Raw genomic sequence first — 13,638 nt, 5'->3', positions numbered from 1 at the left:
GAACTCACAGAGATCCGCCTGCCTCTGCCTCCCGAGTGCTGGGATTAAAGGCGTGCGCCACCACCGCCCGGCTCTACATGGTTTTTTGTTTTTGTTTTTGTTTTTGTTTTTTCCAAGACAGGATTTCTCTGTAGCTTTGGAGCCTGTCCTGGAACTAGCTCTTGTAGACCGGGCTCGCCGCAAACTCATAGAGATCCACCTGCCTCTGCCTCCCGAGTGCTGGGATTAAAGGTGTCACCACCACCGCCCAGCCTCACCTCTACATGTGTGCTACCCTCCACCATAAATACATGTTTTAAAAAACAAAACAAGGCAAGCTACTGTGCATAGCCATTATGAGACTCATCCAGGGAGCTAGGGTTCACTTTGGCTCACAGTTCAAGACTACAGTCCATCATGGAGGGAAGTAATGACAACAGGTTGAGGCAGCTGGTCACAAGGCACCCATAGTCAGGAAGCAGAGAGAGATAAATGGCAGTGGTCAAGTCCCCTTCTCCTTTTTATTGGGCTCAGAACCCCAGAATATAGGACGGTGCTGCAAACAGTTAAGAAGGGTCTTTTCGTCAGGCAGTGGTGGCACAGGCCCTTAATTCCAGCACTCGGGAGGCAGAAGCAGGCTGGTCTCTGTGAGTTCGAGGACAGCCTGGTCTACAAAGCAAGTTCCAGGACAGGCACCAAAGCTACACAGAGAAACCCTGTCTCAAAAAACAAAAACAAACAAACAAACAACAACATAAAGGGTCTTTCCTTGTCAATTACCCTAATCTAGATAATCCCTCCTAAGAGAGACCAGAGACTTGTCTCCTTGGCAGATGGTAGATCCTGTTGGATTGACAATCAATACCCTGCCATCTCTGGAGTGTTGGCACCACAGGAGGGACATGGGAAGCTTGCTCTGTGGTCGCCCCTGCACTCCACCCTATGCTCGCCCCTTTGCAGCTGTTGATCTGCCGCCCCCCTACTGTGTCGTTTGAATGTGAAATGTCTTCCACAGGATAGTGCGTTTGAATACTTGTTTGAACACTCTCAGCCGGTTGGCACTCTTTTGGGAAGTTGTGGAACTTTTAGGAGGTGTGGCTTAGCTGGAGAAAGTGAGTGGCTGACGAGCCAGCCTTGAGGGCTACCGTCAGGACCAGTTCCTGTCATTCCTGTCACTGTCCTCTATGCCTCCAAACTATGAGGGGACTGGGTTAATACCCCCACCAACACGGGCTGTCTGCGGTCATGCCTTTCCTGGCATAATGGACTTTAGTCCCTCAAATCAAGAGCCAAAACAAATCCTTTCTCCCTTACGTGGCATTTGATGGGTACACTGCTACAGCGACCAGAAAAGTAGCTGCTTTGCTTGATTCTCCCACCAGAACTGCATCAAGGGAGGAACCTGCCGGTGTTGTCTGAGGACCCAGGTGTGGCGCTCTCAGGGTCATAGTGGGTGACAGGTGGTTGCTATCAATTTGTGTGCTGTAATGGTGAATTTAGAATTTTGTTTTTTCGCTGTTCGGTATAAATCTAGGGCATAGTAGGCAAGGGCTAGCCACTGTTCTACAGCTCCAGCTCTTGAGTTTTTTAATAAACAAAACGAGCGAAAGTTCAGGAAACAACGAGGGCAGACTGCGTGTTAAACAGTCTAACCACGCAGCCCGAGGACTTAGGCCAAGCCCCGCCCCCGGATGGGGCCACGCCCCCCCCCCCCCCGGCCCGCGACGACTCGTCCAAGCGCCCGGGGTCCCGCGGGAGGGGGTGGGGCAGGCGCAAGCGCAGAGAGCGCGGGCGCGGTTGCCGTGGTAGCGCCTGCCCGAGGGAGGGCTGCGGCGCGGGGCCAGGACCCCGGCGGGCAGAGGCGGCGACGCGGCCACCCGAGAGTGTGCGGCCGGGCAGCTGAGAGTCGGGCGCCTCGCCCTGCTGGCCGGTGGGGATGCGGGACCGGCTGCCCGACCTCACGGCGGTGAGCGGCGCACCGGATAGCGGTCTGGGCCGGCGGGCGGGGTGCTAAGGGTTCGGGGCAAAGACCCCAGGAGGGATCCGGGGAGAGGGATGATGGGGGAGGAACTCACGAAGAGGAGTCTAGGAACAGGACCCTAGGAGGAGCCTGACTGTGTGTGGGGGGGTCGGGAGGGGAACCCAGGAGGGGGGCCTGGAGAGGGGGACCAGGGAAGAGAGCTCTGAGGAAGAACACCCCGGGAGGGAACTGGTCAGTGTCTCTCGGAGGGGTCTAATAAGAGGGTTCCAGGTGTCGTGTGGCCTCCAGAGACACCCGGGTCTCCAGGGGTGGCAGGGAGTAGTTTTCGGGAAGGACCCAAGCGGCCTTGGAGCAGGGTTCCTGGGATTGGGCTCGAGGGTATCCAAGAGTCACAGGATACACTCGTAGATCTAAGCAGTGTTTCTGAGCAGGTTCTCGGGAAGGACTCTAGGGTTCCTGGGTCTTCAAGGGTATTAGGATAGGGTATCAGGAGGGTTCCTGGGATGACATCTCCATGGGTGCCTGGGGCAAGACTCCTGGGGTTCCCTGGGTACCAAGGGACTCAGGTTGTTGGGACTCCGGGCGTGGGCAATGGGAGAGGTCCAGAGCCTGTGCTGGCTGCAGCACTCTAGTCTGGGACACAGGTTCCGGTAGGTGTCCGGGGGTGCCTTTTTTCTGCCTGCCTTGACACTATACCCCTGGCTGATGTGGACTGATGTTTGGGTCAGGATCCTTTTGGCCGCTGATGACTGATTTCAGTGGGTGAGAGTGTGGTTCAGGAGCAAGGGCTGTGCTTGAACCTCCTGGTCTGGACTGATGTTTGATGCCTTCTTGGGACTCAGAATGGCACTGCCTGCCTGGTCTTTTTGCAAGGTTCTTATCGCAACGTCTCCAACTGTCTGCCCCACCCTGTAGGGGTCCCTTTTCCCACAGCCTTGTTTCACGGACTGATACAGAAGGCTGTACCAAGGGTCCAGTCACTCCACACAAACTTGAAGCTCAGGGCTAAGCGCCTGGTGCGGTCAACACCACCCACAGCTGTGTTAGGTATTTCTCCAGTGCACTGGGGACCAGAAATGTGTTTACGTTTTAACCCAGGGCTTTAGTCACTAGTGAGCATTGCAGCAAGAGAAAGGCTGAGCTTTTAAAGGGGAAAAGGGGGTGGGGGCTTACAGTATATGTCTACATCTGCAATGCACACAGTCGTTGTACCCTCTTTTGGGGTGTAATGGGACATTCAAGACATGTATGCAGTCAGGGTGACTGATCATACCATCTCAGGTGCTTATCATTTCTTTGGGCTGAGGACCTCAAGACCCTCCTCAGTAGCTACTTGCAGGCATTGACCGTAGTCACCCACTGCAGTGCAGAGTGTTGGAAGGCATTTTCGCTCTCCAGCTTGACCCCAGAGCCCCCTGTCTACACTGTTCCCTGGTACCCTTCCCAGACCCCGGAACCATTCTGTTTTCTACTCCTGGAGAGCAGCTTTTTGAACATCTGCACACACCAGCGCTTGTGTTTCTGTGCTGATTGGCTTTGTGACCCTCACCCCAGGGGGCGTCTTTTGCTGGATCCAGGTAGAAACCTGGGAAGGGAGAGAAATTGCTTCCAGTGCTGGACTCTGGCAGATTTTGTTGACAGCTCTGAGGAGCAACAGCAGGTGGTGCCCTCTAGTGTCATGGCTCTAGGCACGGCCAGGGGGATGGGGGACATGCCAGGGATGGACCCTGAGCAAGTGTGCTTGCCCGGTGGAGATTCCTGAGACCTTAACAACTGTTAGAACTGTCTCCACTGAGGCCTGAGACCCTTGGTCCTAAAGACCTGACAGCCCTCTGGAACTCTTCCCTGGCCCTCAAAGGCTTCTGCGTGCCTCTGGCCTCAGCTCTGCCGCTTCACTGCTCCTTCCTGTCACGCCCTAGAACTGCTGAGCTGCTTCCCAGTGTGCAGTCACTGCTACTTTTGCTGCTTCTGCTTCTGCCCCTGTTGACCCTGGTCTTGCCTTTCCTCCCATACAGCTGCTCTGACTCAGTGTGCTTCAGGCTGTCGGCTCCGCTGTCCAGAGCTGCTGCCTCGGCCCCTTTACATCCTCCCAGTCCCTCCTGCCCCAGTAGAAGTAGGTGGGGCAAGACCACCCCAAAGAAGCTTGCATGGGTCAGGGCCAGCACAGCCCACTCACCCAATGAACACTGAATGAGCTGGACAACCTGGTTGTAAAGACGGCAAAAGTGTGTACCAATCACAGACCTCCTTTGCAAATGAAGGTTTGGATTTGCACCAATTCCAGCATTACCTCTTTGGCAACTGCCCTCTGATTTAGGGGCGAATGGCTACAGGGTCATCCAGAGTTCACAAAGGCTTGTGATAGCAAGAAATCCAGTGCAGACTGAAAACCCTGACAGAGGCAGTGCCCCTAGGAGCTGGAGCAGTCAGCCATAGGCATTGTGTAGGTTCCTCAAAGCACGCAATGTTCAACATGGCTGGTGCTGCCCTAGGGGTAGCCCAGATGGCTGTTTGACTGACAGTCAGGCCTTTTGCTTAGAGCAGCTGGGGCAACAAGAGAGTCAATTACCTCATCTGCCAGTGTCTTTGCTTGCTAACAGGAAGATGAACATTAAAAAGAATGCTTATGATAAAACCTTAAGAGCCTGTCATTGTCTCTAATGCTAACTTAACAGTGCTTGAGCTGTGTGTATTATTTTTCCGGGCCCCAAGGAGTAGTCCCCTTTGTCTAACGTCATTCACTGTAACCAGCTTCTAGTTCTATCTATACTGCTACACATGAAGTGTCAATCAGTCTTTTCAGGGCTGGATTGTATTCAAAGTGACTTGACTTCATGCTTTTCATTGTGTAAAGTTGCTACCACTATAAATGTGGTGGTCACTGTGAAAGTGGAGGTGGTGATGATACAGTGGGCAAGCGTTGAGACTGTCGAGGTCACCAGAATCAGCTGGACTTCTTTTTTTTTTTTTTTTTTTTTTGAGACAGGGTTTCTCTGTAGATTTGGTGCCTGTCCCGGTACTAGCTCTTGTAGACCAGGCTGGCCTCGAACTCCCAGAGATCCGCCTGCCTCTGCCTCCCGAGTGCTGGGATTAAAGGCGTGCACCACCACCACCCGGCTGGACTTCTTTCTTGAAAGTAAATGAATGATTTCTGCTGGTCGTGGCTGGCTTGACTTTGCAGCAAAAACACAGCTTCTGCTCTTCAAATGGTTGCAGCCTTTGGAGCAGGGTCTCAGGCCCACTGCCCAAAGACTTGGTTTCTTAAACATTTCCACTAGTGACCCCTTTTCACTTGAGAAATTTTTACATGATCCTGCGTATGGACATCTGTAAAATAGTTGTACAAATGGAGCCTAACTGGTGATGATAAATCATAGATGTTAATTTTAAACAATCGCTCAGGGTTTATCATTTCTCATTTGTCAAGGATGACAGCAGATGAGATGGATGTGTTTGTTTTACTTAAAGAAGTAAATCTTGGCTCAATATTTGATACTACAGAATTTAGAGCACAGTGTTGCTATCTTGATTTTATAATTGTCAGTGCCCCAAAGCCACTCCGTATAAATAAATGCGTAGTAAGAAGTGGCAAAGTATGCTGAGGGCCATCTCAGAAGATGGTGGGAGTTCTGTCCTAATCCCAAACCTAATTCATTGATTGTTTTTTTTCTAAATGAAACTCAAGTCATTTTAAAAACAAATACATAAACATGATGTGATATATTTATTTGAGCGCATACTTGGAGTTGTTTCTGTCTCCACCATTTGAGTCTTTAGCCACACTGAGGTTGTCAGGCTCGGTGGTAGGCACACTGACCCACTGAGCCATCTCACTGGCCCCAGGAAGTCCTTTATTCCAGGATTTTCAGAAATAGGGAGGATATGTGAATCAGTGGGCTGGGGAGATGGCTTAGGTGTTCAGCTGCTTGCCTTGCAAGCGTGAGGACAATGGGGTCAATTCTCAGACCTACATTTTATTTTATCTTTTCTTAAAGATTATATATTATGTATACCTTGTGCTCTCTGCATGTATGCCTGTAGGCCAGAAGAGGGCACCAGATTTCATTACAGACAGTTGTGAACCACCATGTGGTGGCTGGGAATTGAACTCAGCACCTCTAGAATAGTCAGTGCTCTTAACTGCTGAGCCATCTCTCCAGCCCCAGACCCACATTTTAAAAGGCACCTTGGTACATACTTTAATTCTAACTCTGGGGAGGTGGAAATAGCTTCCTGGGGTTCACTGGAGTTCAGGGCAGTGAGAAACCCTGTCTTAAAAGTCAAGGAGGACAGTGCCTGAGGAATGACAGCTAAGGATGTTGCCCGGCTTTCCTATATACATACACTAGGGTGTATGCTTCTCTGTACACATTGCCTGTGTCTGTTATACACAACGAGTATGTTACTTGGTTTTCTTGTAGGATTTCGGACCTGGAAGTGACCTTATCAAGTCCAGTTCCCTACCATTTCCATACACGGACCGAGCAGTTAGCAGCAGAGTGGAAGCTTCCACCATGGAGCTCGGGCCAATGAGTGGTGAACCTCAGTTGTTTCCTCCTGTGCTGAGGACAGAAGTCAGGGCTTTATGGCCGTGCAGCCAGTGTCTTCCACTGAGCCCCATCCTCTGCCCAAGTAATTTATATCCAGACCTCTCTATACTTTGGTTTTCTTGTGTGACAGCTCTCTTTCTGCCTCTCAGAGAGAGGTGTGTATCTAACACAGGAACCTCTGGAACGGGGAGGCAAGTGCCAGGGCTTACACTGTTGATAACCTACTAGATTCTCCATTTTCGGGAAGTTAGAAAAAGCCACTTTCTCTTTAATATCTCTAGTTTAAAATTATCTGACTTGAATTTGGCATGTTTAAAGTAACGTGTTTGTTTTCCTTTTGGTTGAGGAGGTTTGGGGAATGGTCTCATACTGCAGCCCAGGCCAGCTTGGACTTAGTATGTAGCCTCAACCAACCTTGACCTCCTAGCAAGCCTCCTGCCTCAGTCTCCTGCCACAGGCAAGAGCATCCGAATCGGGCAGCTGTAATTGGAACATTTGGGAGGTGGAAGCAGAAGGGTCAGAAATTTAAGGCATCCTGAGTTCACAGCTTCCGGCCTGGGCTACATGATCCCCTGTTTCAAAAGACAAACAAAAAGGGCTACTTACCAGATAAGTTTAATTGTTGTTTAGTTAAAAATACATTCTTGAAATTTTCAAGTAGTTTGGAATGGGTTGCCTGCCTCTTCACATCATATATCCAAATGCGGCTTTTTCACAAATGAGATCTAGTGTTTAATTTTTTGTTTAAAATGGCTAAACTGCAATGGCCACAGTGACCCAGAGTTTGAGGTTTCGCAGAAAGGTTCCTCATTAGCTGTTTATACATCTGCCTGAGGAAAAGGTGTTCGTGGTGATCACCTGTGAAAGATTAAAAAATTGCCTCATTTGGCCAGGCGGTGATGGCTCATGCCTTTAATCCCAGCACTCGGAAGGCAGAGGCAGGCAGATCTCTGTTAGTTCGAGGACAGCCTGGTCTACAAGAGCTAGTTCCAGGACAGGCTTCAAAGTTACACGGAGAAACCCTGTCTCCAAACAAACAAAAACAAAAAATAAAATGCCACCTCATTTAAGTAGCAGTGAGAGGTTGAGGCCGGAAGGTCCTGAGTTCCAGGTTAGCTTGGGTGATGTAGTAAGTCCTTATTGCAGAAGAAGATTAATTGTGGTAAACAGTTTGCATCCACAGATCTTGTATGGTCCGAGAGAAGCTTCCTGCTTTGGTCCACTGTTCATTTAACACAAAACCTCAAGAAACTTGCCTGGGATTGCTTAGACTCTGCGTTCAGAGTGCCTGTCTCACGAGCACAGAGAGAATGCCCGGTCTGAGCTAGATGAGACACTAGAGACAGACTAAAGTGAACTGGCCGTATGCTGTGGATTCTCGTGGTTGAGGGAGGAAGAGTGAGGGTGTTAATAAATCAGAATGGATTAGATCATGTATAGGAGATTCTGGGTTTTCCCGTGGACCAATTATTTCCTGTTTTTGCTCTAACCAGAGTGGCCTGAGAGCATCTGCCATGACTAGACTTCCTCTTGGCCTCTTGGCTGCAGGATAAGCCCACTTCCTGACAGTTTCCTTAGCCTCCCTGGCCCTGCATGCCTCCCTCTTGGCCTTGCTCACACCTTCACCACCAGGAAGTTCCTGTCTGGTTTTTCTCCCTGTCCCTGGCAATGGTCACCTTCTGTCCTAGCAGCCTGCACAGAGGTGCAGAATGGTGTCTCTCCATGTGCCCCTGATTCCCTAATCACCCTTTCTTTAACTGCTGCCACCAGTGTATGTGCCTCTGAGACGCTGGGTACATTTTCAGGTTACAGCTCATTCTCAGAGAGGATTTATCAGTATAGGGTAGTTGAGGTGCTCATTGCCCCAGGGCAGCATGTGGTACCCTCAGGCAGCCTTTTCCTTCCCCTCCCTCTCTGCCTCCTGTTACCTGCCTGCTTGCCTTCTTTCCTTCCTTTCTTCCTTCGTCCATCCCTCCCTCCCTCCCCCCCTCCCTTCCTTCCTTCTATTATCTTTGCCTTACTGTATATCCCAGGTTGGCTTAGAGTTAACCATGAAGCCCAGTCAGGCCCCAGACTCAGGATCTTCCTACCTCTGCTTCCTGAGTGCTGGAATTATAGGCATGTCCCACCAACACCAGTTTTTTGTTTTTCTTTTTCAAGCAGGTTCTCACTGAGTTGGTTGTACAGGGTGGCTTCAAGTTGTTTTTTATTTGAGACAGGACCTCTGTGTAGCCCTGTTTGTCTTAGAACTTGCTATGTAGACCAGACTGGCCTTGAACTCACAAAAATCTATCTTCCTCTGCCCCCCAAGTGCTGGGATTAAAGGCATGTGGCATTATTGCCAGACTTCCTGGCATCAAATTTGAGATCCTCCTGCCCCAGTTCTCAAAGGCATTTGAGGCTTCAGGTGTAAAATCAGGATGTCAGCACCTCCAAAAGCCATGGCTGAAATTTTTCTTTGCATCTTGTAGATTCTGAGACACTGGTCTTCGACACTCCATTCCCAAGCATGCAGATCCCCTGTGCCAACCTGTGCTTTGCTCTTGTCTTCCTTGCTCTGTGATTATCTCAGCGATTGTAGCCCACCCTCCTCTAGAGTGAGCCATCCTAACTGGGCATGTCAGCGCCCCTGTCCCAAATGTGGTTCCCTTGCTTAGGGCTGTTGGGACATCATACTTCAGCACTGTCCTTCATTCCAGACATCTGAGAGAACAGTGTGTTGACCAACAGTGTGCCTTGGGCTCTGGGAGAAATCACACCGAAGGAGCAGGTGTGTGGCCCCGAGAAGCCAAAGGGAGCTGTGCTAGGTTTCATGGATATGTAAGGCATCCTCTTAGGTGATGTCCCTTTTTTTATTAAGCTGGTCCTGGCTATGTGGTTTCATCTCCCTGGTGACAAAGGTTCCTCTCATACTCCTGTCTCTATCTTAGAGCCACACTCCTAGCCTTAACTAAGCGGCCATCTTATCCACGCAGACAGCAGTAAAGAGGGTGCATACGGTGTGGGAAGAGCTGATCAGGCCTTAGGGAGTCACGGGTGGTACGGAGAGAGGCAGAATTGTTGTGCTTTCATAACATTTCTCTTTCTCTTTCATTTTTTTTTTTGAAGGGGGAATAGCATTTCTGTACGTAACCCTGACCGGCCTGGAATTCACCATGTAGACCAGGTTGGCCTAGAACTCAGAGATCCTTGCCTCTGCCTCCTGAGTGCTGGGATTAAAGGCGTGCACCATACTGTTCAGCTTTAACACATTTCTTTCTTTCTTTTTTTTAAAAAAATATTTATTATGTATACAACATTCTGCCTCCATGTATGCCCACACGCCAGCGGAGGTCGCCAGATCTCATTACAGATGGTTGTGAGCCACCATGTGATTGCTGGGAATTGAACTCTGGACCTCTGGAAGAGCATCTAGCCCTTTAACACATTTCTTAAATTCACAGATTTTTCTTAGCTGAGAATTGTAGTAGGATTTTGTTTACAAGTTTACCTGGGTGGTAAGGGGGGGGGGTACTGCTGTGTGTCAGGCCTGTGGGGTAAAGGCAGTGAATGTAGGTTCCTAGGGTGCCTTGGCAGCCTTGACTGCAGGGAGGGAGGCTGGGAGGCTGGACTCACAGGCCTGTGCTGACTCACAGGGCTGCCCTGGGGGAGAGAGCTCAGCAAGTCCCTCCCCTGTGCTGGCTGGCTGGGCTCAGCTGGGGGATTTAGAGACCAGCTTCTAGGGGTGGGGTGGGGAGGGGAAAGGGAGGGGACATTTAGAGCTGTTGACAAAAGCTGCTTCCAGCTAATTTAGAGTTTTCTGTGCTGCTAGAGGCTTTGACTGTTTAGAAGGGAGGCTTCCAGGTGGGTTACTACGCAGGCAGTCCCAGCATCTCTCTAGCATCCTGTGCTGACACAAGCCCCCAGGCCTCAAAGGCAGCAGCAGCTGGGCTATAGTTCGTCATCATCCAGCACCCTCAGGATCCAAGGCCATGTGTCCGGCCGGCATAGGAAGTGCCTGGTTCTGTATCTTTGATCCTGTGTTAGGCTGTTGCTAACTGTGTCTGTAATGTCACTGTCATCTTCTCCAGTGTTACTTGACCCTCTTCTTCCCCAACTCCTCTTTCCTTGTCAGAGTGTTTGTTATTAAACACAGTATATTGTGGTCGTTCTCCTCTTAGAAAGTAAGGATGTCAGCTGACATACCTTGGAAGTTACTGTGCACTCTACAAAAGTCAGCTAGTGCTGTCAGCAGTTTGGTTTGTTTTCAGATAAGGTCTCCTGTTTTCCAGGCTGGCCTTGAACTCAGTATATAGTAGAGGTCGACCTGGACCTTCTGATCTGGAAGTTGGCCCCGAACTTCTGATCATTCTGCTTCCACCTCTCAAGTGCTGGGATTATAGGAGTGCACCACCAAACCCATTTTTTTTTAAATGGTGTTTTTTTTGTTTTGTTTTTTGTTTTTGGAGACAGGGTTTCTCTGTGTAGCCCTGGCTATCCTGGAACTTGCTCTGTAGATCAGGCTAGCCTGCTTTCCTCTGCCTCCTGAGTTCTAGGATTATTAAAGGTATGCACCATCATTGCCTGGCTTAAGAAAAGATTTATTTGTCTATGTATTTTATGTATATGGGTTTTTTGTTTGCATGTTGACTGCACACCAGAAGAATACATCAGATCCATGGGACAACAGTTATAGACAGTTGTGAGTCACCATGTGGTTGCTGGGAATCGAACCCAGGTCCTCTGGAAGATCAGCCAGTGCTCTTAACCACTGAGCCATCTCTCCAGCTTCCACCCCCAGTAGCATTTTTCATCTTTACAGACCATGAACATATTACAGGGGTGGTGATGTAGTCCAGTGCTGAGTACTTGCTTAGTGAGCTCAGAGCCCAGAATCAATCACCCAGATGACTCTGTATGTGTGTGATGTGTATGTACAGTACGTCGGCTCTTGGGGACGAACCTGTTGTGAGTGGCCCTGTCTGAGGTTAAGATGAACGTGAACGTGCCTGCACGGATATCTGGCCTTTGTTTTCTTCTCCCATTGGTGTCACCTGTCACAATGAAGAAGCTGCAGAATTAGATGGCTGCAGGCTGTGGCATGCGGCTGCTCTGCTGCTCTTGGCACCCAGTGCACAGCTGAGGTGCTTTGGGTCCCGAGTTGCTGTTCAGCCTCTGACACTTTGAAAATGTTTTCTATTCCAGTGTAGGAAAAACGACGATGGAGACACTAGTGTCGTCGTTGTTGAAAAGGACCATTTCATGGATGATTTCTTCCATCAGGTAAGCATTTAATGAAGTGCAGCCTCAGACTTTACCTTACTATAGTAGTGTTTGCTGTCATATGCAAAACAGGACGCCCATGTACCCTGGAACTGCGTGTGGCTAACGGCGGACCTTATACCTGACTGTGGTACCAAGAGGTTGTGCCACTGGTGCCATCTGCATTCCATGCCACCCCCACAGGGAAGTCAGCTAGCCACATGGTCCTCAGTATGTCCTAATCATGACCTATGTGACTTTTGAAGTTTTGAGTAATGTCTCCCTGTGTGGCCCAGGTTATTTAACGTTTGACCCTGCCGTCCTGCTGCCTCAGCCTCCTGAACATGACTGTTTTTATAGTACTTTGATTTTTTTTTTTTTTTTTTTTTGAGATAAGGTTTCTCTGTAGTTTTGGGACCTGCCTTGGAACTCACTTTGTAGACCAGGCTGGCCTGGAACACACAGAGATGCACTTCCCTCTGCCTCCCGAGTGCTGGGATTAAAGGTGTGCACCACCAACCACCTGGCTAAAGTTGTTTGGAATGTGTAAGTTCTTTGGGACTTTCAGCATTATTGACAGCTAATATCAAGACAGATTCAAGTGACTATGCATGCAGACAACCTGGAAGGGAAGGCTGGATATACACAAGGGTTGGAGGCACTTTGGGACATAGAACCAGTGTACCTGGGTGGGTGGGTCAGAGCTCTCTTTCTGTCACTCTCTTTCTGTGACTCGGAGCTGCAGTGTCCCAAGCAGTACTTCCTTCTTTGGGAAGCCAACCATATCTCTGGAGTGGCTTTTTAAAGGGTCTCACCACATGACTTGTGACTTCTTAGGAACCCAGGCTCTTTGGTTCCTTGGAAGCAAGAATTCTGGCTTTTTGAACTCAATGTCTGGGGCGACTTTTGTTGTTGTAGTTGACCACAAGTGGAGCAGGGTACTTGTACTCTGAGACCTTTTTTTTAATTCTTTGTTCTTTTTGGGGCCCACCACTCAGCTCCCAAATGAATCACATAGAGTCTTATTGTTTTGTTTTTTTTTTGTTTTTTTTTTTTTTTTTTTTTATGAATGCCCAGTCTTAGCTTGGCTTGTTTCTAGCCAGCTTTTCTTAACTTAAATTATCCCATTTACCTTCCTTTCTTTCTTTCTTTCTTTCTTTCTTTCTTTCTTTCTTTCTTTCTTCCTTTCTTCCTTCCTTCCTTTCTTTCTTTCTTTCTTTTTTTTAAAGTTTTTCGAGACAGGGTTTCTCTGTAGCTTTGGAGCCTGTCCTGGCACTAGCTCTTGTAGACCAGGCTGGCCTCGAACTCACAGAGATCCTCCTGCCTCTGCCTCCCGAGTGCTGGGATTAAAGGCATGCGCCGCCACCACCGCCCGGCTACCTTTCTCTTTTTTTTTTTCCCTCTAAGACAGGGTTTCTCTGTGTAACAGTCTTGGCCGTCCTGGAACTCTCTCTGTAGACCAGGCTTGTAGGTGGAAGTTTCTGTTCTTCCTAGTTCTGCAGCTATTCAGTCCCAACAAAACACACAGAGGCTTATATTAATTACAAACTGTTTGGCCTATTAGTTCAGGTTTATTATTAACTAGCTCTTACAGCTTAAATTAACCCATAATTCTTGTCTGTATTTAGCCATGTGGTTTAGTACCTTTTCTCAGTGTAGGATTTTCATCTTGCTTTTTCTGTGTCTGTGTGGTGACTGCAGACTGAGCCTTTCCTTTTCCTAGAATTCTCCTAGTCTGGTTGCCCCGCCTATATTTCCTGCCTGGCTACTGGCCAGTCAGTATTTTTTATTAAACCAATATGACTAGCAATCTTTCTTCTCCTTGTTGTTGTTGTTGTTGTTGTTCTTCTTCTTCTTCTCCTCCTCCTCCTCCTCCTGCTCCTCCTC

General features: G+C 49.0%; 1 protein-coding gene across 6 annotated transcripts in view; it reads left to right on the top strand.

Annotated features, from left to right (window-relative positions):
* The first annotated feature begins 1,769 nt into the window (after window positions 1–1,769).
* The window catches only part of Stx2 (syntaxin 2), a 49,291-nt gene continuing 37,422 nt past the window's right edge, over window positions 1,770–13,638 (top strand). For all 6 annotated transcript variants that reach the window (XM_026787429.1, XM_026787432.1, XM_005344529.3 and 3 more), the window contains exons 1-2: window positions 1,770–1,945; window positions 11,695–11,772. In XM_026787429.1, the coding sequence (XP_026643230.1) occupies window positions 1,916–1,945; window positions 11,695–11,772 (108 nt within the window). In that variant the 5' untranslated portion in view covers window positions 1,770–1,915. The remainder of the gene's footprint in view (window positions 1,946–11,694; window positions 11,773–13,638) is intronic.

This window comes from Microtus ochrogaster, chromosome 2, assembly GCF_000317375.1.
Source record: "Microtus ochrogaster isolate Prairie Vole_2 chromosome 2, MicOch1.0, whole genome shotgun sequence".
NCBI lineage: Eukaryota > Metazoa > Chordata > Mammalia > Rodentia > Cricetidae > Microtus > Microtus ochrogaster.
Note: the sequence above shows the minus strand (reverse complement) of the source record. Positions and strands in the feature narration are given on the sequence as shown.